Here is a 26,746-nt window from a genome sequence, read left to right as displayed (position 1 = left end):
AATAGTCTTGTTTCTACTTTTGGGGGATGAATTGAGTTGAATTTTGGAGGATGGGAGTAAAGTTTTAATAGAAAAGCAGAGATGACAAGGATAATGCAAGAGCTTCTAGCATTCTGAACAGTTATAATAAATGAGAGATATATTTACAGATGGTATAATTCCTTTTTGGCACAACCTACTTGATTACAAGTCCTTATGTTTTAGTCGTGGGATAGCTATAGTAATGATTCTGAAAAGTATACAAAGCAATCAAGGATGGAACATCAGTGTTAATATAAGTGGAGTCACACTTGAGAGCGCCTTCTTTCATTGGATGTGCTTTCGCTGTGTGTCCTTGCCTTCCTCTCCTCTCACCTTCCCTGTCTTCTGTTTTGCCACTGTGGCCTTTAGGGCTTCACTGAGTTCACTTTTCACAGGGTCACGTTCTTTGGATGTGGGAATTGTATTCTTTCTCAGTGATGCTGGTGGGAGTCCCTTAATGAGCTGGGAACAAGGTTTCTTGAAGAATAGTTCCCAGCCCTGCTTCTCTTGGCCAAATAAAACATTCTGGCTCTTAGGGATGAGTAATTTTAGCAAAATACTTTAGACTGTTGAAGTACAGCTGTTTCTCCAGTATTATTTTTCATCATGTATAGTTAGATTTCCCAGAGAACAGCTGACCCCTCTAGAAATATAGAACACCCCCCTCAAATAAGTGAGATTAAACTAAATTAAACAGGATGGATTTTTAAAAACTGAGTCACAACATAATGATAAAAGGAATAATTCAACCAACAGGAAGTTGTAATGATTCTAAATTTGCATAGCCCTAACATACCTATGAGATAGGTAAATAAAAATTGGTAGAATTGCTAGAAAACATGGACTAATTCAGAATAAGAGTGGGAGATGTTAATGCACATGTCAATAATTGGCAAAACAAAAATGTATATACATGTAACATATTTGAAAAACATAATTAACGAGTTTATCCATGATCCTTTGTAGAATTCTGCACCTAATAATTAGAAACTATATATTCGATTCAGAAATGCTTTGAAACATTTTTTAATTGTTTATGTACCAGGTTAGGGCCTGGCAAACTGTGGTCTATGGATGGACCAAATTCAGCCAGAATGTGTTTCTGTAAATAGTTTATCAGAACCCAGCCATGCGTATTCATTTATATATTGTCTAAGGCTGCTTTTATACAACAGCGGAGTTTGAGTACTTACTGACAGAGACCTTATTGCTCTTCAAACCCTATACCTATTTACTATATGTCCCTTTACCTAAAAAGTTCGCTGTGCTAAAAATAAAGCAAGTCTTAACAAATATCAGAGAATTGGTATGCAAGCCATTTTTCTAACCACAAAACCAAAGAATAATAACTAAAAAAAAAAAACTGTTTAGAAATATAAAAATACACTTCCAAATAACTCATTAGTCAAAGAAAAATCATTATGGAAACATTAGAAATACTTAGAATTAAATGATTATGAAAATGCTATAACTTTAAAACATATGGTATTCAACTTAAAGTTAGATTTAGAGAAAATGTTTAGCCTTAATGCTTATATCAGAAAAAAGAAAACTTAGTGGGCTAAATATCCAACTACAAAAGTGAGAAAATCAGTAGACTAAACCCAAAGAAAGTAAAAAACTTAGTGCAGTAAAAATCAAAGATGCAGTAGGAAATATCTATAAGTACAGAACTTGGTCGTTTTTTTTAAGACCTCTCTGTGGTTGAACAAGAAAAAATAAGGTGCAAGTAAAAAATTAGGAGATAAGAAAAGTGGGCATAGCTGCATACAATGACCAATTCCAATAAATTTGAAATAGATAAAATCGCCAGTTACCTGGGAAAATATCACTTACCAAAACTGAATTAAAAATAAATAGAAAAACATGGATAATCATATGACCATTAGAAACTGGAGGATTTGTTAAAACATACCCACAGAAAGAATACTATATTCTGCTTGTTTTATTGACACATTTACCTAATATCAAGGTATTTGATTTTAAATGTCTGCATAAATAGTAAGGTATTTGATTTTTTAAATCTACATAAAATTTTAAATCCTCCCCCCAAAAAAACACTGTTATTAAAAGAGAAATATATCATGACCAACTGGGATTTATCCTAATAATAAGAACAGTTTAACGTTAGCATATTTTTACAGTTCACCACATTATCAGATTATAGAAGAAATCCCATATGATCATCTCAATAAATGCAAAAACAAAAAGCATTGCATTAATTTCAACACCTATTCATTACTTCAAACAAGCTCTTAGCAATCCAGTAATGAAAGGAAACATCATTGGAGCACCTGGTGGCTCAGGCAGTTAAGCATGCAACTCTTGATTTCAGCTCAGGTCATGATCTCAGGGTCCTGAGATGGAGCCCAGCCTCTGGTGCTGCCCTAAGCTTGAGAGTCTCTCTCTCTTTCTCCCTCTGCCCGGCTCATGCTCATTCTCTTTCTCAAATAAATAAATAAATCTTAAAAAAAAAAAAAGGAAACATTATTAAACTATAAACATCTTTTCGTGCAAACTAGTGTGGGTGTTAAAATTGTGGAATCTGGGATTTAAATTTCAGGTCTGCCAGTTATTAGTTGTATGACATTGCATAAATGTTGCAAATTGTTTAATGAAAATTAGCTTCTATCATTTTTTAAAAGTCAGGTTGATTGAGGATTAATTTACATTCAGCCAGAATTAACCCTTTTTGTGTACAGTTCTGTGAATTTTGACTGATAAATATGGTTGTATAACTGCCATAACAGTTAAGGTAATAGAACATTTCCATCACTCCTGAGAAGTCTCCCATCTTTCATCCCAAGTAATTATTCATCTGTTTGTGCCTATAATTTTGCCCTTTCCAGAATGTTAAATAAATGGAATCATATAATATAGTTTCTTTAATCTGGTGTGTCCTTTACTTAGAATCATCATACCTTTGAAACTTATCCATTGCTGTTGTGTATAGTTAGGTTTTTTTGTGTTTTTTTGTTTTGGTTTGGTTTTGTTTTTGTTTTTGTTTTTGTTTGGTTTTTTGGTGTGTTTGTTTTTGTTTTTGTTTTTGTAATTGGTTTTGTTGAGAAACTGTGAGAACAAATAGAGTTCATCAGGTTACTAGCCAGTGCAGATCAAGGTTTTTATGAGGCCTGAGCTTATACAATTTAAGGGGCCCTCTCTTAGGAAAAGAATACAAAATTACTGATATAAAATTAGGTATGAAAGTAGTTGTTTTAAATAAGAAATCACAGCAGTACTGATGCAAACACAGGAATTCTAAAAGTTTTTATTTTACTTATCCCCATCCAATAAGAAAAAAATATATATAGTTCCTTGAAAACTATATAAAATGCACCATCCACTGTCTTCCTACAGGAAAAATGGGAAGCTAATTCTCTGCTTATAGTTTTATGTTTTTGATAATTGGAAGGATTTTCCACTGGTTTCATGCATCCCAAACCTGGTTTCTCCTCCAGTGCCCATATAGTTCTAGGGAAGGGTACTACACATACATTTGTGCCATGATCTACAACCTCTGGCCCTTCACAGTTGGTCAGAATGTCTGGTGAGTTGGCACAGGGTGGTAGGAGAGTATTCCTGGTAGCAGTCCTACACTAGGACAGCTAGCAGTAATTTAACTGTAGACTGCATGATTATGAACCACTCCATTAGACTCAAAATTAAATGTATGTTTAATCAACTTCCTGTAACTGGATTCCCAAAACGTTCACTTCCACTTCAACACCATTCACTACAGAGTATGTGAAAGAGGTGAATTCTGAGTAGAAATAGACAGTGGTCTATTTATTTTAACCACAATATATCTTTCTTTTGCAAATTTTCTAAGAAAAAAATAATCACATGATCCATTGCCAGGGGCCTTCCCAGGGCCTAGAAGGGGTTCATGCAAACAAGTGCTTTGAAGCTTAAGGAAATTGCTGGGAAATTGGACTTCCAATACTTCTCATAAAGAAGATGAAGGCAGGGACTGAAGCAAAGAGGAAATATGTGCAGCTTTTTAATTTTGCTTGCTCTTTTTGCTTTGAGTTGAAAAGGGACAATATACTTGACCCCTTTATTGGAAGAATTCAACCAGTTCCATCTGGTGGTATCTTTTTTTTTTTTTTTAATGAATACTCTCAGGGAGTAGGAGATGAGGCTACCCCGTCTTGTTGTCTCCACTTCACAGGCCCTGTCAGCCACTGGGACTAATTAGCGTAGGCCTGGCTTAACCTCCTCAAATGCCAGCAGTTCTAGAGGAACCTGGGAGCTGGAGCCAGGCTGGGTAGGTTGGGCCTTATACTTCTCTTTTAATACTCTCTTAATGGAAATCACAGAACTAGCACCCTTTTTTTTTTTTTTTTTTTTTTTTCAGAAAAGCAGTTTTTCTCTTTTGGAACCAAAAAACATAACAGGCAAAAGAAACAACTAATTTATTCAGCCTACAGTGATATGAGATGATCTCATTTTATACGTTAAAAGGTTTCAGATGAAATAATTTTTGGCTCAGAAAGTAACTCAGATTTGGAGCATTTGTTAACAAGGTATTTTAAATATTTCTGATGGGTTTTTGTTGCATAAGAGTCACATACCTTTAAAAATGTGTTATTTTCAGCTAGATTGCTTAAATACAGACTGTGCTCTTCAGTTATCAGAGTCTGGGCAATGGAGGAATAAAGAGTTCAGGATTTTCTTTTAAGGCATTATTGGAGTTTTAAATATTTCAGGATTTGATCTCAACATTTATTTATTTGTATTTTACCTATTTTATCTTAAAGTGACTTTTAAAGTTAATGAAAGAAGATTTGTATAAGTGGTTTAATGTTTTACACATAGAAATAATATTATGTTTATAATGAAGATGTAAATGAAACAGTAGGTATGGGGAAGTACTTTTTACTTTAATCAACACTGGGCTAAGTACTTGGGACACTCATGAGTACCCCCACAGTGTTATTGTTCCCCAGAGAGAAAGCCTAACATTTATCCATACCTGCACACACTATATGGAAGAATAAAATTATATGCTGATTTACAAGGTAAGTATAGAAATGCTGTGACAACAAGAAGGAGAAGGGCTATGTAGTCAGCCAAGATCCCAGATGAAGATGAGTTGGAGGATGTTAAGAGAAAGGAGACTCCATGGATAGAAACAACTATAAGAAATTTCATAGAACTAAAGGTGGCTTTAATGGAGAAAGAAATTGCTCAGGTGGGGTTGCCAGATTTATTAGCAAATAAAAATACATGCCACCTCATTAAATTCAAATTTCAGATAAACAATGAATAATTATAATACTATATAGATATCTCTCATGCAACATATGGGTCACACTTAGACTGAAAAATTATTTGGTAATTTTTGTATTTTTGTATTTAATCTGGCAACCTTATCCAGAGAGCTTTTATTTTTGAAGACTCCATCATGGCCTCCCTGGGTTGAATTTCTAAATTCTGCATTTCTCTGAACCCATTTGTCTTCCTGGCTCTTCTAGTCAAGACACCAATGAAAGGGGTACCCCAGCAGCAAGATGGTACTCTGGTCTGGTCCACAGCCAACCACATGCCTGTTGGCTTTTCCAGCATAATAATTTTGGGCTTCCTGAAGAAAAGGATGGATTTCCTTTAAGTATTACTTTTAACTTTTTCGTGGTGAAATCATTTTAGATTCACATGCAATTGTAGGAAACAGTATACAGTGAAATCACATATATCCTTTACCCAGATTTCCCCAGTGGTAACAACTTGCAAAACTATATGTATATGTAAATGGTAACACAAGGATGTTGCGATTGATACAGTTAAGATACGGAACATTTCCATCCTCATAAGAATCCTGCTTGTCGCTCTTTTGTAGCCACACCCACTCCTGAACCCAACCCTTTCCTTGAGGCCACTGTGCTGTTCTCCATTTCTCTCATTTTGTCATTTCAATAATGATGTATAGATAGAATCACACAGTATGTAACCTTTTGGGATTGGCTTTTTTTCAGTAAGCATAATTCTCTGGAATTTATCAAGGTTGCTGTGTGTATTAATAGTTTATTCCCCTTTTTTTGAAGATTTTATTTATTTGAGAGAGAGAAAAATCATGAGCAGTGGGAGGGGCAGAGAGAGAAGCAGACTCCCCTGATGCAGGGCTCGATCCCAGGACTCTTAAGATCATGACCTGAGCCAAAGGCACTTAACCAAGTGAGCCATCCAGGCTCCCCCAACCTTTTTACTGCTGATTAGTATTCTATAGTATGGATATATCACAGTTTGTCTAACCATTCACCTATTAAATGACATCTGGGTTTTCTCTAGCTTTTGGCTATTATAAATAATAAAGCTGCTTGTAAACATTTCTGGACAGTTTGTTGTATAAACTTAAGTATTTGTTTCCCTGGGATAAATGCCCAGGAGTGCAGTTGCTGTGTTGTATAGAAGTCGCATGTTTAATGTTTTAAGGAACTGCCAAGCTTATTTCCATTTGTGGAATATATCTTCTGTTCCCAGTTGCAGTGAATGAAAATCCAGTTTCTCTGCATCCTCACCAGCATTTGTTGTTGGCACTATTTTTAATGTTAGCCATTGATAGATTTGTACTCGTATCTTGTAGCTTTAATTACCATTTTGCTAATGGTTAATGATACAGAACATATTTTCATGTACTTATTTACTTTTCAATGAATGCCTGTTCATGTCTTTTGCCATTTCCTAATCCAATTGTCTAGCTTTGATGTTCAGTTTTGAGAATTCTTTATATTGTCTAGATACTGGTCTGTCCTTTATTACATATGGGATTTTGACAGAAATTATGTTAAACTTGTATGTCAGTTTGGGGAAAACTGGCATCTTTACCATGGTTAGTCTTCCAGTCTATGAACATGATATTTCTCCTTCTTTATTTAGCTCTTCTTTGATTTCTTGCATCAGTGTTTTATAGTCTTCAGCATGCAAGTCCTATGCATGTTTTCTTAAATTTACACTGAAGTGGGATCCCTGGGTGGTGCAGCGGTTTGGCGCCTGCCTTTGGCCCAGGGCGCGATCCTGGAGACCCGGGATCGAATCCCACATCGGGCTCCCGGTGCATGGAGTCTGCTTCTCCCTCTGCCTATGTCTCTGCCTCTCTCTCTCTCTCTCTCTCTCTCTCTCTGTGACTATCATAAATAAATTTAAAAAGAAAAATTAAAAAAAAAAGGACCCTACACTGAAGTATTATAGGTTTTTTTAAGCAATTGTAAATGGTATTGTATTTTTATTTTGGGGGTTCATATGTTCATTGCTAGCATATAGAAATAAAATATTTAATAAAATATCAAAAAAGATAATATTTATCTTCTATTCTGCAACTTTGCTAAACTCAGTTCTAGCAGGGTTTGGGGGTTTCGGAGAAAGTTTTTTAGATTCCTTGGGATTTTCAATGTAAAAAATCATGTCATCTGCAGATGGGAGCAGTTTAATGTCTTCCATTCTGATGTACATGCCTTTCATTTCCTTTCTTGCCTTATTACACTGATTAAAAGTTCTAGCACTATATTGAATAGTTTTGGTGAGAGCAGACATCCATGCTTTGTTCCCTATCAGAGAGAAAGCATTCAGTCTTTCATTTATATTAAGTATAATATTTGCTGTACTTTTTTTAATACATAGTGTTTATCAGTTTCTCTTAAATTTGTTGTTATTTTACGTCTTAGAATATGACTATCATAGGATATGTTCCATAACATTTAGAATGAATATTCTGTTGAATGGAATATTGAGTGCAAATGTTGATCAGATCCTGTTGGTTAATGGTTATCACTTAGTTCTTCTATATGTTTGCTGATTTTCTGGCTACTCATTCTCAGTTCTTGAGAGAGGATGGTTGAAGTTTGAACTAAACAGTACTTTTGTCTGTTTCTTCTTTCATTTCTATCAGTTTTTGCTTCCTATATTTTGCAGCTCTGTTGTTTGTTGCATACACATTAAGGATTGCTATGTCTTCTTGGCAGATCCAACCTTTTATCATTATATAATGTCCTTCTCTTTCTCTGGTAATTTTCTTGACTCTGAACTCATCTGATATTAATATAGCTACTCTGCTTTCTTTTGATCAATATTTGTATGTTGGGGTGCCTGGGAGCTCAGTCAGTTAAGTGTCTGCTTTCAGCTCAGATCATGATCCCAGAGTCCTGGGATGGAGCCCCACATGGGGCTCCCTGCTCAGTGGGGAGCCACTTCTCCCTTTCCTTCAGCTCCTCTCCCCTGCTTGTGCTCTCTCTCTCTCTCTCACCCTCGCTCTCTCTCTCCCTCTCAAATAAATAAAATCTTTTAAAAAATATTTATATGTTATACTTTTTCCATCATTTTGCATTCAACTTAGTATGTTGTTATATTTGAGGCAAGCTTCTTATAAATAGCATATAGTTAGGTCATGTTTTCTAATCTCTGTCAATCTCTACTGTAAATTTGCATTTTAGGCCATTTACATTTAATGTAATTATTAATATATAAGGGTTTAAATCTACCATTTTATTCTGGTTTTTTTTTGTGTGTGTGTGTTGTTTCTATTTTCTCTTCCCTGCCTTCCTGTGGGTTACTTGAACATTTTTAGAATTCTATTTTGATTTATCTCAGTGTTTTTTATTGTATCCCATTGTATGGCATCTTAAGTGATTTCTAAAACCACTAGGGTAGGGTCACCAGAGTGGCTCAGTGGTTGAACTGAAGCTTTGGTTCAGATCATGATCCTGGGGTCCTGGGATGGAGTCCCGCATTGGGCTCCCCGTAGGGAGCCTGCTTTTCCCTCTGCCTATGTCTCTGCCTCTCTGTCTGTGTCTCTCATGAATAAATAAATAAAACCTTAAAAAAAAACAAAACACTAGGGTAAGTGCAGCCTTTTTACCACTGGGCAAAATGGAAAGTGATGACTCTCTACTAGCCCTCCTGTAACACTATCTTAGCGGGGAGAGAGCAGTATACTTCATTATTGCCCAGAGGAGATGGAATTCAAGGCTTACCATGTGGTCTCTATTGATACTGCAATGGTAGTGGTAATGATGGGAGGGGGGGAATAGAGGTTTGTTATTACCTTTAAGGGATGAAATTCCCTTTGTGAGTTAAATCCCTGCTTGATCATCTCTGATACCACTCTGGTGGGAGGTGGAGGAAGAGTTGAGGTGCCTCATCACAGCCTGACAAGGGTGGAAGTCTGGGCTCCCCACTCAGCCTCTGCTACTGGGGGCAGGGCCAGTTTTTTAGTGCTTGGAGTCAAATAGTTATTATCTTTTTTTTAAGATTTTATTTATTTATTCATGAGAGACACCGGAGAGAAAGAGAGAGAGGCAGAGACATAGGCAGAGCGAGGAGAAGCAGGCTCCATGCAAGGAGCCTGATGCGGGACTAGATCCCGGAAATCCAGGATCATGCCCTGAGCCAAAGGCAGACACTCAATCGCTGAGCTACCCAGGTGTCCCCAAATAGTTATTATCTAAACAATTTTAGTCTTGCTAGGTTGCCTCTTCCCTGGTCATTTCGTTAAATAGAACAGCCGTTCATTGGGGCTTTTTTGGTCTGCCCCCATTGGCATTTCCAAGTTACTGACTTCTTTAACCCCAAGCCTGAGATAATAAAGCAAAAAGAAAACCCATGGAGCTAACTGATATGTTGTCCCTTATACCTCAAAGTCCCAAAGTGCCTACTTCTCTCTATCTTTAGAGACTGCCTATGTTTGTTTTATTTATAAGGTCCAGGATTTTTAGCTGTACACAGCAGGAGGAATAGGGAAAAATACTACAACTATTACTAGTACTACTAGTAGTATCTTTCCAAAAGCAGACGTTCCATAAATACTTTTAATGCCAATATAATCATTTAAAATGATTATGTTAATCTACCTGTTAATCTACCTGCTAAATCTTTTTTTTTTTTTTATGCTATACAGATAAAAGTACATGTCTTAATCAGGGTTCTCTAGATAAACAGAACTAATAGGAGATACATATTTATATCTATATATCTGTATCTATCCACATATAAAATAAGGAATTGGCCTATACACTCTTTGAGGCTGGCAAGTCCCAGCATCTGCAGTGTGAATTGGCAAACTGGAACCCAGGTTCCTCAATCCTAATCACAAGGCCTGAGGACCAGGACAGCTGATGGTGTAGTTCTAGTCTGAAGGCTGGCAGGCTGTCAATGCAGGAAGAGCTGATGTTGCAGTTCAAGTCCAAGGCAGAAAAAATTCTCTTACTCAGCAGAGGGTCAGCCTTTTTGCTTTTTTGTTCTATTCAGGTCTTATCTAATGAGGCCCACCCACATGAGGGAAGGCAGTCTGCTTTATTCAGTCTACCATTCAAATGTTAATCTGAGGTTGGGCATTTGACGGGATAAGCACTGGATGTTATACTATATTTTGGCAAATTGAACTCCAATAAAAATATATATATATACCAAAATAAAATAAGTAAGTAAATCAAACAAACAAAACAAAACAAATGTTAATCTCATCCAAAAACACCCAGAATAATGTTTCACCAAATATCTGGGTACCCTGTGACCCAACCAAGATGACACATAAAATTAAATACCACAGTATGCAAACATTTAAAACCGCAATGGGGTGCCTGGGTGGCTCAGTTGGTTAAGCCTCTGCCTTCAGCTCAGATCTTGATTCCAGGGTCCTGGGATGAAGCCCCACGTCGGGCTCTCTGCTCAGTAGAGGTCTGCCTCTCCCTCTCCCTCTGCCTCTCCCTCTCCCTCTGCCCCTCCTCTCTGCACATGTGCACTCTTTCTCTCTCTCAGATAAATAAAATCTTTAACCATTTTTTAAAATAAATAAATCAAAGCACAGGATTACCAGATTGGTTCATTTGGACCTAAATATGAATTCTGACCAAGATTGCTTACAAATTCACATTTTGGACTGACATTGTTATATATAGAGAAATTCAAAGAGAACGAGTAAAGACCTTTTAAAGATTCAAAAATGTGTTTAAAGAGAGTAACGACTTGTTGGGAAAACTGGACAGCAACATACAAGAAGAATGAAACTGAACCTCTTTCATACACCATACACAAAAATAAATTCAAAATAGATGAAAGACCTAAATGTGAGACAGGAAATCATCAAAATTCTAGAGGAGAACACAGGCAGAAGCCTCTTTGACCATGACAGTAGCAGCTTCTTTCTAGACACATTGCCGGGGGCAAGAGAAAGAAAAGCAAAAATGAGCTATTGGGACTCCATCAAACTAAAAAGCTTCAGCTTCTGCACAGTGAAGGAAACAGCAAAGGCAGCCTACAGAATGGGAGAGATAAATGCAAATGACATATCACATAAAGGGTTTGCATCCAAAATCTATAAACAATTTATCAAACCCAACACCCGAAAAATAATCCAGTTAAGAAATGGGCAGAAGACATGAATAGACACCTTTCCAAAGAAGACGTCCAGATGGCCAAGAGACACATGAAAAGATGCTCAACATCACTCATCATCGGGGAAACACAAATCAAAACCACTATGAGATACCACCTTAGACTTATCACAATGGCTAAAATTAACAACATATGAAACAATAGGTGTTGATGAGGATGAGGATAAAGGGGAGCCCTCTTACACTGCTGGTAGGAACGCAAACTGGTGCATCCACTCTGGAGAACAGTATGGAGGTTCCTCAGAAAGTTAAAAATAGAGCTACCCTGTGATCCAGCAATTGCACTACTAGGTATTTACCCAAAGGACACAAAAATAAAGATTCAAGGGGTACATGCATCCCGATGTTTATAGCAGGATTATCAACAATAGCCAAACTATGGAGGGAGCCTAAGTGTCCATTAGCTGATGAATGGATAAAGAAGAGGTGATATAACACACACTAGAATACTACTCAGCCATCAAAAAATGAAATCTTGCCATTTACAACAAAATGGATGGAGCTATGTATTATGCTAATAAGCAAAATGTCAGAGAAAGACAAATACCATATGATCTCAATCACATATGTAATTTAAGAAAAAAAACAGATAAACATATAGGAAGGGGGAAAAGAAAAAAGGGGGAAGGGAAATAAACCATAGGAGATTCTTAACTATAGAGAACAAACAGGGTTGATGGGGACAAGTTGAGTGAGAGATGGGCTAGATGAGGGATGCGTATTAAGGAGGGCACTTGTGATGAGTTCTGGGTGTTGTATATAAGTGATGAATCATTGAATTCTGTTCCAGAAACTGATATTGCATAGTATGTTCACTGACAAAAATTTAAATTAAAAGAAAAAAAAAAACACCTCGCAATAGAGATTTAAAGCAAAAATAAATAAAGAGAGCAACCACTAGAGGCACCTTCGTGGCTCACTTGGTTAAGCATCTGCCTTGGACTCAGGTCAATGATCCCAGGGTCCTGGGATGGAGTCCTACATCGGGCTCCCTGCTCATCAGGGAGTCTGCTTCTGTCTCTCACTCTCCCTCTCTTCTCTCTCTCTCTCTCTATCCCTCTCTTTTTCAAATAAAGAAATAAATAAGATCTTTAAAAAAGAGGAAGTGAAAACAACCACTAAAATCCAGAAGGCAGGGATCCCTGGGTGGCGCAGTGGTTTGGCGCCTGCCTTTGGCCCAGGGCGCAATCCTGGAGACCCGGGATCGAATCCCACATCAGGCTCCCGGTGCATGGAGCCTGCTTCTCCCTCTGCCTATGTCTCTGCCTCTCTCTCTCTCTCTCTCTCTGTGACTATCATAAATAAATAAAAATTTAAAAAAAAAAAAAATTCCAGAAGGCAGTATGGCATTATGGGAAGTAAGAGACTATGAATGCTGTGTTTCTTCAGTAGAGCTTTATAAACAGAAAAACTGTTGAAACTTTTATTTTTCCTGATTCTAAGAGTATGAATATATTTTTTCCATTGTTAAATGATTTTACAAATTCAAAATAAATATTTTTCATGATTTATAATCTCTTTGCCACGGTCTCTTAACATTCCCCCTCGGGCTATCACCCAGGTGTCAAGAGCTACCATTTTTCAGGGCAGGCAGTATTATTTGTGGAGAAGACTTTGGACTCAAAACAGATCTGGGTTCCCAGCGGTGTGACCTGGGGCAAATTGCTTTACCCCTCTAAAAAGAAATTTCAATATGAGTAACATCAATGTAAGTGCACCATAATTAAACATTCTCAAAAGTTAGACATCTAGATAATCTTGAGTTTTGCAGTTTTATGAATAAGACTGACATCTTGGTGCTTAAATCTCTATATTTTGGATCGTTTCCATGAATTCAACTACTTAGAAGTAGAATTACTGAACCTTCTAAAAAGGTGGTACCAGGATTGCACTAGCAATGGAAAAAGGAAAGAGAGATGCTTTTCTAATTTTTAAACTTTATATTTCCTAGAAGCATCAGATGGTGAAGGAGGAGGAGACACAGAAATGATGCAGCAGGAGACCGCTCCAGTTCCTGCCCAGTCAAAGAAAACCAAACAGGTGACAGTACTATAGGAGTCACAACTGTTAGAATCTGGAATCAGCATCCTCTGCCTCTCTACAACATGCCCTGTTCTTTAACATCAGTTGTTGGTGAAATTTGAGGAAAACGTTTATCTTCTTTGCCTTGGAAAACACCGTGCTTCGTTAATGATAAACAAGCAAGGTCTATTTTCTCCCTAATATTTTTTTTACAACATAAATGTATTTTACAACGATTATATCTTAGATTCTTGTATCACATTTTTACCAAGGATCCAGTAGTACTCTTTTCAGTGCAGTTCCTGGGAAAAGACAAACAGCATAAAAATATGTAAAATGACCTCTCTGCCATGCTGCCAGTAGGCTCCCCAGGTCTCAGGTCTACCTAGCGTCATGGTCCACTGCATGAATATTTATCAGGGGATTTCTACCCTGATATTACCAACAGTGGTCATTTGATATATTTTACTTCACATCCATTTGCAGCTTTTTCACATTGTGTGGCCCTCAAACCTGGTTGGTAACCATGTGTGATTTTTTTTGAAGGATCATCTCTTGCCAGACTAAAATTATTATCTACTTCATAGCAATGATTTGTGGTCTTATCATTATTGTAAGTAGCTCTAAACTCATTCCACAAGAGGGTGATACTCTCCAGTTTGTAACCAGGCCCAAGATAATTGTGAGAGTCAGTTTAACCTACAAGGTGTATGACCTTGAGCAAGCTAAACTCTGTGCCTCAGTCCCCTTATTGGTAAAATGGTGATAGTAAGTATATTTTCCTCACAGAGTTTTGGTAGAGATTAAATAGCTGATACTTGTTAAGCACTTCAAACAGGTTGGCAAAGAGTAAGCACCAAAGTGATCATTATTATAGTAAATGACACTTCATCTTTTTTATTTTGTTATTTTTTTCCTAGCGGGATGGGGGAATACAGAAGATATACATACTTAATATGTAATCATTGACGTTTTCTCTCCAGCCATTAAATATTTTTGTCCAAGGCCCTATATCAGTTTTAGCTTTTGTTTTTTCTTTTTGCTATTATTTTATTTTACTTTTTTTACCCAACTATAATTAACATACAGGATTATATTAATTTCCTGTGTACAATATAGTGATTCAACAATTCTATGGATTACTTACTGCTCACCATCATAAGGGTACTCTTAATCCCCTTTACCTATTTCACCCATCCCTACCCACCTCCCCTTTGGCAACCAACAGTTTGTTCTCTGTAGTTGAGAGTCTGTTTTTTGGTTTGTATCCTTTTTTTAGCAGCATGTTATATAGCCGTCATGTGTCTTTTTTTTCCTTTTGTTCCTTTGTTTTGTTTCTTAAATTCTATATATGAGTGAAATCATATGGCATTTTTCTTTCTCTGACTGACTTGTTTCACTTAGCATTATACCTCCAGGTCCATCCATGTTATTACAAAGGACACGATTTCATTTTGTGTGTGTGTGTGTGGCTGAATAATATTTCAGGGTATGTGTGTGTGTATGACATCTTTTTCCCTTCATCTATGGATGGACACTTGAGTTGCTTCCACTCTTGGCTATTATACATAGTGCTGCAGTAAACATAAGGGTAGACAGATTTTTTCTTGTGTTTGTTTTCTGGTTTCATACCATTGTAGTCAGAAAAGATGTACGATATTATTTTAATCTTTCTTTGGGTCATTTTCTGTGTTCATTGCACTGATGTGGCTGCTATTTGGGGGTATATCCATGGATTGAAGTGATCTTCTTACTGCCACCTTCCCAGACTCCCTCCTCCATTTTAGTTTCAACCATTCCTTCGGAGGATTACAGGTTAACATCTTTAATCTTTTGATTTATTTCACCAAGGTGGAGTTTAATCTTACCTTAGCTTATCCTGCTGACCACACCATAGTCATGCCTTCTTTGACCTTTGCCTCTATAGTACTCACCTGCAGAACTTGTTTCCAAATATCTTTCTTTAGACCCCCACTGACTTTCTTTTTCCTTTCTTTCTTAATTTTCTTCTTGCTAGTTTCTCATTTTTTTCAAGACTCACTACAGAAAAACTAAATTTGCCCAAGTATCTACCTTTACTTCTTCTTATTACCTTTTTAGATACATTGCTAAACTTCCACCTTTTTTAAGCTCCCTCCTTGGCTCTTCTATTCCCACAACCATCAAGTTAGATAAATGGCAGGGAATCATAGGAAGAATAGGAAAAGTGGGAAAGGAGAAAGTGAAATACATTCCCCGTTTCTGTGAGCATTCACCTATCTTTTGCCAGCCTAGGTTTCAACAATAATAAAGATCATTTATTGAGCACTCACCACATGCACTGTGCAAGACACCATGACTCAAATGGTCCTATGAAGTAGGGGATACCCTATGTACTGTGAGGTAGGGAGTACCCCATTTTACAAATTACCTGAGGCTCACAGAGATGGGTTCTGGGATGGCTGGCTGTGAGCCAGGTGCTGAGGATGCTTTTCACTGGTCCCTTTTTCACCTGTCCCTTCTCTTTCAATTTATGAAAATCAAATTCACCATGTCCTCATGTGCTTTGTTGGTCATGCCATTGCTACTTTCTGCCAAGAAAAAAAATTATGAAAGCTTAAAATTGTACTGCCCGTTTTAACCACCTTCCTCTTGCTCTAATTTCATTCACTACCAAATTATCTTAAAGAATCCAAGTCTTAGGTAAACAGAATACACTGACCCCTTTCTCCAAGTCTGTCCTAATTGCTCTGGCCAGGGAACTCACAGGGAAATCTTATGGCCACTGCCTCATAGGAGTGCTCTGCATCTAGCTCCTGGTGTGCATCTCCACAGCACCACCTAGCATAGACCCTCACCCCAAATTGGCACTTATTATTTGTGCAATGAAAGAATGGATAACTATACCAAGATCCTCGTTTTCTCACCACTCCTCCCATCTCAGCTCTTTGTGTCTCCACTTACAAGCCATCTACTACCCACAGGAGTCTCTTAGACTCTGATGACTCAGGGTCCCTCTTCCAGCACCCTCCTTGATTGAGGGGGATCTCTCTTCCACTGCCACTGACTGCCCAAACAGCCCCTCTTGCTCTTGCTCCTCTGTGGGTTCCCATCCTCTCTCTCTACAGCTACCCTTCTCTCCCTCTGGAAATCATCTCACCACCCCAAGGATGACCTTCTTATGGGCAGACTGACCTTTCTTGAATCCTTCTAGAGTTGTTCACATATATATAGACCTTGAGTCTCCAACTAGTTCATAAGTGCCTTGGGGGCCAGGGTTTCTTTTGTGTTCACTACAGAACCTAGCACAATGCTAGGCACTTGAGTCCTTTGACAGATGTAACAAGGTATTTGTTTTTTAATAGTAACTATTAAATTTTTTTTCTCTGGATCAAAACAAAAGAAGAGCACCTGGGTGGCTCAGCGGTTGAGCATCCGCCTTTAGCTCAAGTCATGATCCTAGGGTCCTGGGATCGAGTTTCCCATCGGGCTCCCCGCAGGGAGGGAGCCTGTGCTTCTCCTCTGCCTCTCTCTCTCTCATGAATAAATAAAATCTTTTTTAAAAAGTATTTTGTGCTATATTTAAGTTTTGAATTTTTTTCAAATATTTTGTTGCTTTGCTATTCTTTCTTTTTTAGGTGTTTTTTTTTTTTTTTTTTTTCTTCAGAGAGAGAGCACACATGCACAAGTGGTGGGGAGTGCAGAGGCAAAGGAAGAAGCAGACTCCACACTGAGCAGGGAGCCCAATACCGGGCTCAATTCCATGACTCTGAGATCATGACCTTAGTCAAAGGCAGATGCTTAACCAACTGAGCCATGCAGGTGCCCTGCTTTACTGTTCTTTAAGAGTTTTTTTTTTTATACTTGTATAGGAATCTCCTGGCAATAAGCTGCCAACTTTAATCCTTTAATCTATGTTTAGGCTTAAATATCAACAGGTAAGAATATGTGCTGAGTTAGATGGTATTCCCTCCTTTACCGTAGCTGAGCCTCACATTTCTATTACTGAGTCCATGCCTCCCATCTGTCCAGTATTTCAAGCAGCAGATTTATAACTTTATAAAAGTTTTTTACTTATGCAACTACATCATCTGTAGCAACCATTTCACATCTAAATAATCATCCTTGGCCTCCTTCATAATGTAAGTATAAAGATTGCCAATGCTTCTTTTTTTCCAGATATTGCTTCCAAAAAAATGATGAATTCCCCTACTTGTAGAGATTGCATCACCCTCTTCTCTCCTCAACACCAGTCACTTCAGAGCCAACCCTAGTGACTTTGTAATTATGGTTCCCAGAATATAATTCCTTATGAGGGGTTTTGTGACTTTGCATTGATGCCTCCATGATGTCAATCGCCGTGGTTCCATGACCCATCCTCTTCCCTCAGAGACCACACTGGACATCTGTTTTTTAAGGTAGCCTTTTGCTTAACTCTTCAGATCATAAAAGACTCTTTAGTAAAAGTACTTATCCCTTTCCTTCTTTACTCGCCTTTCTCAACTGTTATATTTTCTTAATATTTATTTATTTGAGCATTGATCATTTCATCTCTTTCCCACTCTTCATCTTCAAGATTGTTCTTGGGACAGGCTCCAGTCAGTTTAGCATCTGACTCTTGATTTCAGCTCAGGTCATGAGCTTAGGGTTGTGAGACTGAACCCCCACATCGGGCTCCTCACTCAGTGAGGAGTCTGAAGATTCTCCCCCTACTCATGCTCACTCGTGCTCTCTTTCTCTCTATAAAATAAATAAAATTTTTTAAAAACAAAATCATTCATGACCATTTTTAAAAAGGACTATGTCCTACCCACTCACTGATTTACCTTCTTCCTTTCCATGCTGCTGTCTCAATTCTGTTCCTCTTTGTATTAATCTACTCTTGCATAACAAACACAGATGCTAATAGCTTAAAACAAAAAAAGTATTTATCTCATATTTTCTCTCATCTCACAGGCATGGCTTAGCTTGGTGCCTCTGGCTATATGTCTCTTATCAGGTGCCAAACTGTGGGCTGGAGTTGGAGGACTTGACCTCCATATTGGCAGGCCTCAGTTCCTGACCATGTGAGCCTCTCCACAGGGCTGCCTCACCTTGCCACTGGCTTTCCTCAGGCTAAGTGACCCAAGCAGAAGAAAGTAAGAGCTACATAAGACAGAAACCAGTCTTTTTATAACATAATCTCCAAGCTGGCATCTAATTACTTCTGCATTATTCTGGTAGAATCAAGTCAGTAGGGGCACCTGGGTGGCACAGTAAGTTAAGCATCCAACTCTCAGTTTCATCTCGGATCTTGATCTCCCGGTCTGGGATCAGGCCCTGCATCAGGTTCCTTGCTCAGCGCAGCATTAGCTTAAGTTTCTCTTTGCCTCTCCCTCTGCCCCTTCTGTCTCTTTCTTTCTCTCTCTCACAAATAAATAAATCTTTAAAAAAAAAAAAAAAAAAAAAAGATAGAAAGAAAGAAAAAGAAAAGAATTAAGTCAGTTATTCAAAATGTGGGAATGAATACCTGGAGATCATTGGTAGCTCTCTTGGACTCTAGCTTCCTTGGTCTGACCTCTGGCCCCTGTGATTTATATCCCTCTTCTCTGCATATGTTCACCCCTCACAAGGAAAGCAAAAGTCCATTCCCTTTACAGCATAAGCTCAGTGTCTAGAATTTCATTATGTAAATCAAGTTCAGGGACATTTGAGGGTCCTCAGGTTTAGTACCTTAAGTACATTTCTTCTCAACTTGTGAAACAAAAGAAAAGAAATACAGGCATGGAATAACCTTCATAGACATTTCTATTCAAGTATTTGGCACAAGGAGTCATTGGTCTCACAGCTTTTGAAAATGTTGGGAGTTTCTTTATTAAGTCTTAAGGCCCAGGTTTCTAAGGTTCTTCTGTGATTCTCAGCTCTACTTTTGGGGTTCCTTGTGTTGCCCTCTGAGTCCTCCTTCCTTTATTTTGTCTTTAAGATTTATTTTTTTATTCATGAGAGACAGAGAGAGAAAGAGGCAGAGACGCAGGCAGAGAGAAAAGCAGGCCTCTCACAGATGCGGAACTCGACCCTGAATCCCAGGGTCACAGCCGGAACTGAAATCAGCCACCCAACTGCTGACCCACACAGGTGTCCCTTTTTTTTTTTTTTTTTTTTAATGGAAGGTAGCATGTATTTGCAATTAAAAAGTTCTTTCAGCCTGCTTCTTGACAGTAGAATTCTCAGGGTTCAAAGACCTTGCCTCATTTTATTCCACCTCTCACCTTCTCAGCTCAAACTAGAGATATATTTCTGAATATATAACGCCTTTAAGAATTTTGTAGGTCTTCTTGTGGTTCTTCTTATGGTTTACTCCATTGAGCAGAAATCACAACCACAAATCTTTTCCAGTAAACTTTCCTTTCTGTGGGCCCCTGCTTAGACAACTGAGGGACAACTGAAGCTTCCTAGAGGCATATTTGAGAGAATCTGTGAGATACAATTTTAATTTCTTTAAAGAGCTTTTATGTGACTGAATAGTACTCTGAGGTACCACCTTTGTTCTTTCTGAGGTCTTAATGGATTTGTACTCATATACCTTGACTTCTTTGATAGTCCTCTCAATTTAACTTCTTCCTTTTCCATTTTACTATGAGCCACAGAAGAAATTAGGTGAAACCTTAAATACTATTTGGATCTCCTTTGCTGAATCCATTAGATCTCCTTTGCTGGATCCATTAGACACATTTCTATTTTCCACATAACTGCAGAAAACAGTATTGCTAAACGTTGTACCACGACATAACAAAGATTCTCTTCCTCCAGTTTCCTATAAGATTTTCTTCACTTTCTTCAGGCCCTCACCCTCAGTGACCTCAAAGTACAAAATTTTACAAACATTGTGCTCAGAAATGCTATTCATCCATCAATCACCTACTTTTTGATACATTTCAAAGTAATTGGTAAAGTCAGTGGACTCCTTCCAGACACTTCCACATGTAAATCACTAACTTTAATTCAGTATTTAAAGATCTTCTTTTTTCCTTTGGAGATAAAAGTTAACATACAATCAAATGCATAAATGTCACAGGTACCATTCACAGAGTTTTAACAAATTCATACAATTTTGTAACACAAATCCCTACAGTTTAAAAAACATTACTATCACCTCATTACTATCACCCCAAAATCCTTTCATGCCACCTCTGAATCACTTTCCAAACTCCATGCCCCAGGGCCTGCCACTGTTCTGATGTCATGTATATGAAATCATATAGGATATGCTCTTTTGTTCAAGCTTTTATTCGGTGCAGTGTTTTTTAGATTCATCCATGCTAATGTATAGTGGTTCATTTTTTTAATTGCTGAGTATATTAGTCTGCTAGGGCTGCCATAACAAAATACCACAGACTGGGAGGCTTAAACAACAGAAATTTATTTCTCACAGTTCTGGAGCCAGGAAGTCCAAGATCAAAGGGTCAACAGGTCTGGTTTCTCCTGAGGCCCCTCTCCTTGGCTTGTAGATGATCACTTTTCTCAATGTATCCTCACATGGTCTTTTCCCTATGTGTGTCTCCTTGGTGTTTATTCCTTCTCATATAAGAACACCCATCCTATTGGGTTAGGACCCCACCATTAGAACCTCCTTTAGCGTTTATTACCTCTTTAAATTCCCCATCCCCAAATATAATCACATTGGAGATTGCGGCTTCAAAATATTAATGGGATGGAGGGGGTTACAATTCAGTTCATAACACTTCTTAATATTCAATTATATGAATACTCCACACTTTCTATTTTTCTATTGATGGATACCTGGGGCTACTTACTGTTTGAGCCTATTATTAATAAATCTGCTTTGAACATTAATATACAGTCTTTTTGTGAACACATATTTTTATTTCTCTTGAGTAAAATGCATAGGAGTAGAATTGTTGACTCATATTTAGTTTTATAAAAAATGACAGATTTTTTCCAAAACCAGTGTACCATTTTTGTACTCCCACCATCCATGTATAAGAGTTTTGGTTGTTTTATATCCTTGTAAATATTTGGAATTATAAGCCTTTTAATTTTAGACATTTTGATGGGTATATACTAAATAACTTTTGACCAAACCCAAAAGAAACTAAAAGGCCAGTTCTAATTTTTTTTTTTTTTACAATGAACATATTTGTTTTTGTTGTAATATGGTAATTTAATTTTTTTACCGAAGTGATAATAAAACACCATTAAAAGTTTTTCATAAAAAAATAACATCACCTTTCCTACTCTTATCCTAGGTGTTTCTTCAGAGGCAACCACCATCAGCTTTTAGCTGTTTTTCATATTTGCTAACATATAGTTTATACTGCTGTTTTTTTTATTTATCAGCTCCTGACATGATGAGGCAGCATATGAGGACACAGCTCTCCATCTACCCCATATTCCCCCTCTGACTGCTAATTCTCCTTTTAACAGAGTATCACATTTTGGTTAAAACAGTTGTCACTATCTCACGATTATGACCACGGAACTACTGTTCAGTGCTGAGGGGGAGAATGCTATAATCATTCCTCCTTTCTTATACAACTCTTTGTTTTCATGGCATTAATAATTGCCTCATTTCTTCATTTGCCTAGCTTGCTGTGTTCCTACTGTTAATTGTTTCCATATATTCCAACATCTTTTCCACTTGTCCATGAATAATATTTTCCATATGCTCAAATAGATCATTCATTGTTTTCGTGAAGGCCTCTATGCTCCTATTCCACTCTGAATTGGTTATTCTCTTGGTCTCTTGAGCAATTGAGATTTCTCTTCACTGCCCCTTCAACACTTTTCTGGATTAGTTTCCTTATTTGCTGAATCCCGTATCTTACTCTTTCTTGGTTTAGCCCTTTATCTTGCTAGAATACAGCCTTTAGTATCGGTGGGTAGGAAGTCAATTTTTTGAGACCTTAAATACCTGAAAATACCTTTATTTAACTTTTAACTTGACCAATAGTTTGGCTGGGTATAAAAGTCTAATTCTCAAATAAATTTTCCTCATAATTTTGGAAGCATTGTTCCATTAAGTCCTAGCATGCCTTATTGCTGTTGCAAGGTCCAACACAATTCTTTTTCCGGACTCTTAGTATTTTGTAACTTACTCTTCCTCTTTTTGGAAATTTTTAGTCATATTTGTTTGTCCATGATCTGAAATTTCACAATGATGCTCTTCAGTTTGGATATTTTTCATATTCATTGTATTTTAGACATAATGGGTTTTCAATTTAGAGTTTCATATTGTAGATAGTTTCCTTCAGTTCTGAGAAGCTTCTCTTGTGTTATTTCTTTGATCAGTCCTTTCCCACTGCTTTATATGGTTTCTTTTTCTGTTATACCTTTAATTGGAAGGTTGAATCTCTTAGGCTGATTCTCAATCTAATATTCTTGCCATTTTTCATCTTTTGGGGAGATTTCCTTTATCTTCAAGCTTTCCTCCTACAGTTTTATTCCAATTTTCTTATTTGTTTTCTTTTTTGTTATTGTTGTTTTGTTTCATGATTGAAATTCTTCCCTTCTCTGAGAATATTAATTACAATTGTTTTAAATCTTTTATCTTTTTGTTGTTTATTTGCTCTCACTGTTGAACACTTATCTTAGCTGTCTATTCATATTAAAAAGAGACACTAAAAAGCTGATGAAATATTTTTTTGTATATGTAAGGCTTGTTGATTGGTGAACTTCATAGTAGAGTAGTAGGATAGCAAGCTGTATTTAATATGCCCCCCAAATGTCACTCTCTTGTGGTATTTCTTAGTCCATTCACTTTTCCAGAAAAAAAATTCAGTAGTCTCCTTCATATAATATATAAGCCTGGCTCAAGACATTCTGAAACAGGGACAGGGAAAGGAAGGGAATCTCAACCTTTGTCCCATCTTCCCTGTGCCAGATTTCTTGGTCCTCTTGTTCTCTTCAGAGACTAAACCTTCTGTCTGCTGCCAGGAAGAGCAAGATGAGAGGAAGCAGTAATCAGATAGTTGCTTGACTTCCTGGGCAGGAGATATATAGCCCAGTGGGAGGTGGGAAGGAGGCTAATCATTCTAAATATAAACTTTCAACCAATGTCCTTCTTTTAAACCCTTCTGTATCTGTAGTATCTTGTATCTCCAGATACTGAACCCTTTCAGAGTCCAATAGGTCAATGTCATTTACTGTTAGCTTCCCCCTCTCCAGAAACCTAGGTGCTAGCTCTACCTATCTGCTAAATCACTTCCATCCAGTTTCAACCATTCTCCATTTTCCAAAATATTGTTGAAATCTCTCCACTACAATTGTTCAATACTAATTTCATGGTTCAGGGTATAATTTTTGACACTTTAAGGAATTGAGAATATGCCTTAGATTCTTCACTTAACGATTAATTTATTTCATATATATTTCTAAATATTTAAACTACATATTTAAGTTATACTTTAAAAAATCACTAGGTTTCATGTAAAGAAATATTACTTATCAACTGTCAAAGACAGACTGTTGAAATTGGTATCCAGAAATGGTTAGCTAGTCTGGCCTGAGTCTTCTGCATCTTTTTACCTAGTTTCTCTTCGGGTAAGCATCAGTATTTGTAAGGTAGCTGACTAAATTTCAGAATTTTTAGCAAAATGGATTTGTACTTCTTCATAAAGCCATCACCCCTCTATGGAAATTGCCCCCATAAACTTACCTTCTTTACTAGTGCCCAAACTCAACCACATAAGGTAACTACTCCCAGAAAACAAATAGTATACTGTATTTCTTTTAGGATGATCTAAGAATTTGAACCTAACATTTAACCTCATGCAGTGTGTCTTAACTAAAACAGTTCACCAAGCATGTTTCTTTTTTCCTATGCATGATTCAGAATTACATTATTTTTTCTTCCAGAATTGAACAGTCCATATCCCTAGAAGCAAGCTTATTTCTAGACTTAATTTATGTCATGTTAGAGTTAATTGACTTTGTAAACCTAACGTAAATACAACCCTGCACATTGAACATACTGTTAGAGAGCACCCTCATTTGCTAAATAACAAAATGGAACAGGTTGCTACATCTGATTCCCAAAAAGCTTGATACTGGTGACAAGATACTACAGTATGCCTTGAGAAATCTGCTAATCATATCCAGGCCTTTGCCTTAAGAGCATGAGCTGAGCTGAATGTTAGCCTGGCCTGTAATTGGACTCTTATGACCATCTGGCAGCTTCTGTGACATATTAGTGGCCTTGGCCCAGTTTCTAATTGGCATGTACCAGCATCAAATTGGCATGTATCTGCATCCACAAGACAGCTTAACTTTCTAAATAAGAGAGGTCATAATATCTTTCTTTTTAGCTATGATGCAATTGCTTTTGGCAGGTTTTCGTTTTAACTGAGAAGAGGCTAAAATCTCAAGATTCACATGTTACTTTCATCCTAAACCTTTGAATCTGCCTTTCTACTAACTGAAACAGAGTCTAGAAACTGCTGGTCCTGACCCCATGTCTTGAAGAAATTTGTAGATATATAGAGAGATCTACATTATATAGATATATGTATATATCTGACTTCAAGGCATAGGCATTCTTAATCTGCAGGCTGTCTGCAAACTTCAATAAAAAGCTTCATCTGTATTCATTTAAAACAGAGCCAGTAGAGACAAGATTGTTTTAGTTAGTAGCTTACCAGCTTAAACTGAGTACTTTCTAGTTGGAATGGAAACTTAATCCAGGAAAAACTCAGAATAAGTTTTTACTCATATTTTATATCTTTCTTGGCAACTTATTTGAAAATGTTGCATAAAAGAACCAGCACAGGAAACATTCTATATTCCTGCTTATGATTAATAAATATGGAATCCAAGGCATTCTATTTTATAAATCAAGGTCTTAATCCAAATCTCCTGTTTTTCTACATTTGAAAAAAAAGCCATCAGGGTAAAAATAGCACTAAACTAGATAGGGTATTCGAAGGTCAAGGCAACAGGCAAAATTGATTACTCAGAATGTCATTGTGCTGAAACTTTTGTCAGACCATCAGCAGAAACATTCATTTTGCAGTCACTACAGATAAGTAAGGCATTTGGTGTAGCTGGTTTTATAAAAGTGTAAGTAAATAGGTCCTACTTCCATTTTTCAATGCTTACTGAAAGAGGAAAGGAGTTAATAACAAAACAGTATACCAATGACATGGAAATACAGGCTCACGCATTGCTAGTTCATGGAAAAGGCCAGTCACAATAGTCAAAAACTTTCTTACTACATCTTAATTTAATCATATCTATTTCTACCTGTATTTTACAAACCTAACCACTGTCTTCAATCTTTAGTACCCTGCACCGCCACTTCAAACACACATTTTGACCTGAGTTCAAAGATTTTCCAGTCTCAAATCATCTGCACTTTCTGATTTTTTCAAATTCCCTCAGCCTAGTCCCTGCCTGGTAGCCTATGGGTCTTCCAACATCACTGTCTATATATTACCAAGATACTATGAAGAATACGTATATGGCCTAGGTACTTTGGGGTTCCTACCATGAGTTGACACCTTATCATGCTAAGATGAAAATTTCCTCATCTGTATCTCTTTACAGCCTAAAGAATGTTTCTTGATAAAACCAAAGGAAACAAAAGAAGATGCTACCAAGACAAGGAGGAGAAGAAAGGTATATTAATACTTTTCTTAAAATTTTCTTACAACCCCCAGTGATTTACCTCACATTTCTGTATAGTATACTTTGATGAGGCAACTATTGTAATTCCCACTTTAGAGATTATAATATACAGTGAGGTTTGGTGACTTTCCTAAGGTCACTAGTATTAAGTGTTTTTGTTGAAGCTAAAAATAAATTCTTCTGATTCCTATTTCATTCATGTGGAGCACCAGACATTATTGTTACCCACCTTTGTTTTCATTGTTGTTAGAAGATAGACATGGATTTCTAAGTCTAGAAGAAGCCCAAAGCTGTTCTGCCCTCTGGCCTTTCTGGTCCTGCCCAAGGAAAAAAAATTACTGATTTCCTTTTCATATCCATTTCTGTTTTTTAAACCTTATATCTTAGAGTACTAGTAAAAAAAAAAAAAAATTTAACCAGATGACAGTAGTATAAGGTATTTCTCACTGTAATTTGGAACCGTAATTTAAAGCATTGCATTTTAATACTTGCCTATGAGTGCGTGGAAGACTGTATTGCTCCTACACAGACTTTCTTATGGCTCAACCTTAGAGAAAGTGTGGTTAGCTTTGACCTTCCACCACAGTTGTGAAAACAGTGGTGTAATTCTCTCCCTGCCAAAAAGGTCTACTGCTGAATTCAGCAGAGGAAATATGATTGGGATTAGAAGAAAGAAGATGGATTCAAACCAATTACTTAACAGCAAGCTTTTAGAAAGT

The 26,746-nt window shown here is 37.1% G+C and overlaps 1 protein-coding gene and 1 long non-coding RNA gene across 10 annotated transcripts in view; one reads left to right on the top strand and one right to left on the bottom strand.

Moving 5' to 3' along the window:
* The window catches only part of LOC140625156 (uncharacterized), a 40,880-nt gene extending 14,533 nt beyond the window's left edge, over positions 1-26,347 (bottom strand). Inside the window, exons 1-2 of the long non-coding RNA XR_012024537.1 lie at positions 26,257-26,347; positions 15,838-15,997 (exon numbers count right to left, since the gene is read on the bottom strand). This is a non-coding gene — a long non-coding RNA (uncharacterized lncRNA). The remainder of the gene's footprint in view (positions 1-15,837; positions 15,998-26,256) is intronic.
* COL8A1 (collagen type VIII alpha 1 chain) overlaps positions 1-26,746 on the top strand; it is a 536,056-nt gene that overhangs the window by 489,353 nt on the left and 19,957 nt on the right. For 8 of the 9 annotated variants that reach the window (XM_072812443.1, XM_072812442.1, XM_072812450.1 and 5 more), the window contains 2 exons: positions 13,357-13,445; positions 25,947-26,018. In XM_072812443.1, the coding sequence (XP_072668544.1) occupies positions 13,357-13,445; positions 25,947-26,018 (161 nt within the window). The remainder of the gene's footprint in view (positions 1-13,356; positions 13,446-25,946; positions 26,019-26,746) is intronic. The other variant, XM_072812445.1, reaches the window with a different exon arrangement.

This window comes from Canis lupus, chromosome 35 (genome assembly GCF_048164855.1).
Source record: "Canis lupus baileyi chromosome 35, mCanLup2.hap1, whole genome shotgun sequence".
Classification (NCBI taxonomy): Eukaryota; Metazoa; Chordata; class Mammalia; order Carnivora; family Canidae; genus Canis; species Canis lupus.
The sequence above is the reverse complement of the archived record's forward strand: the minus strand, read 5'-3'. Positions and strand labels throughout refer to the sequence as shown.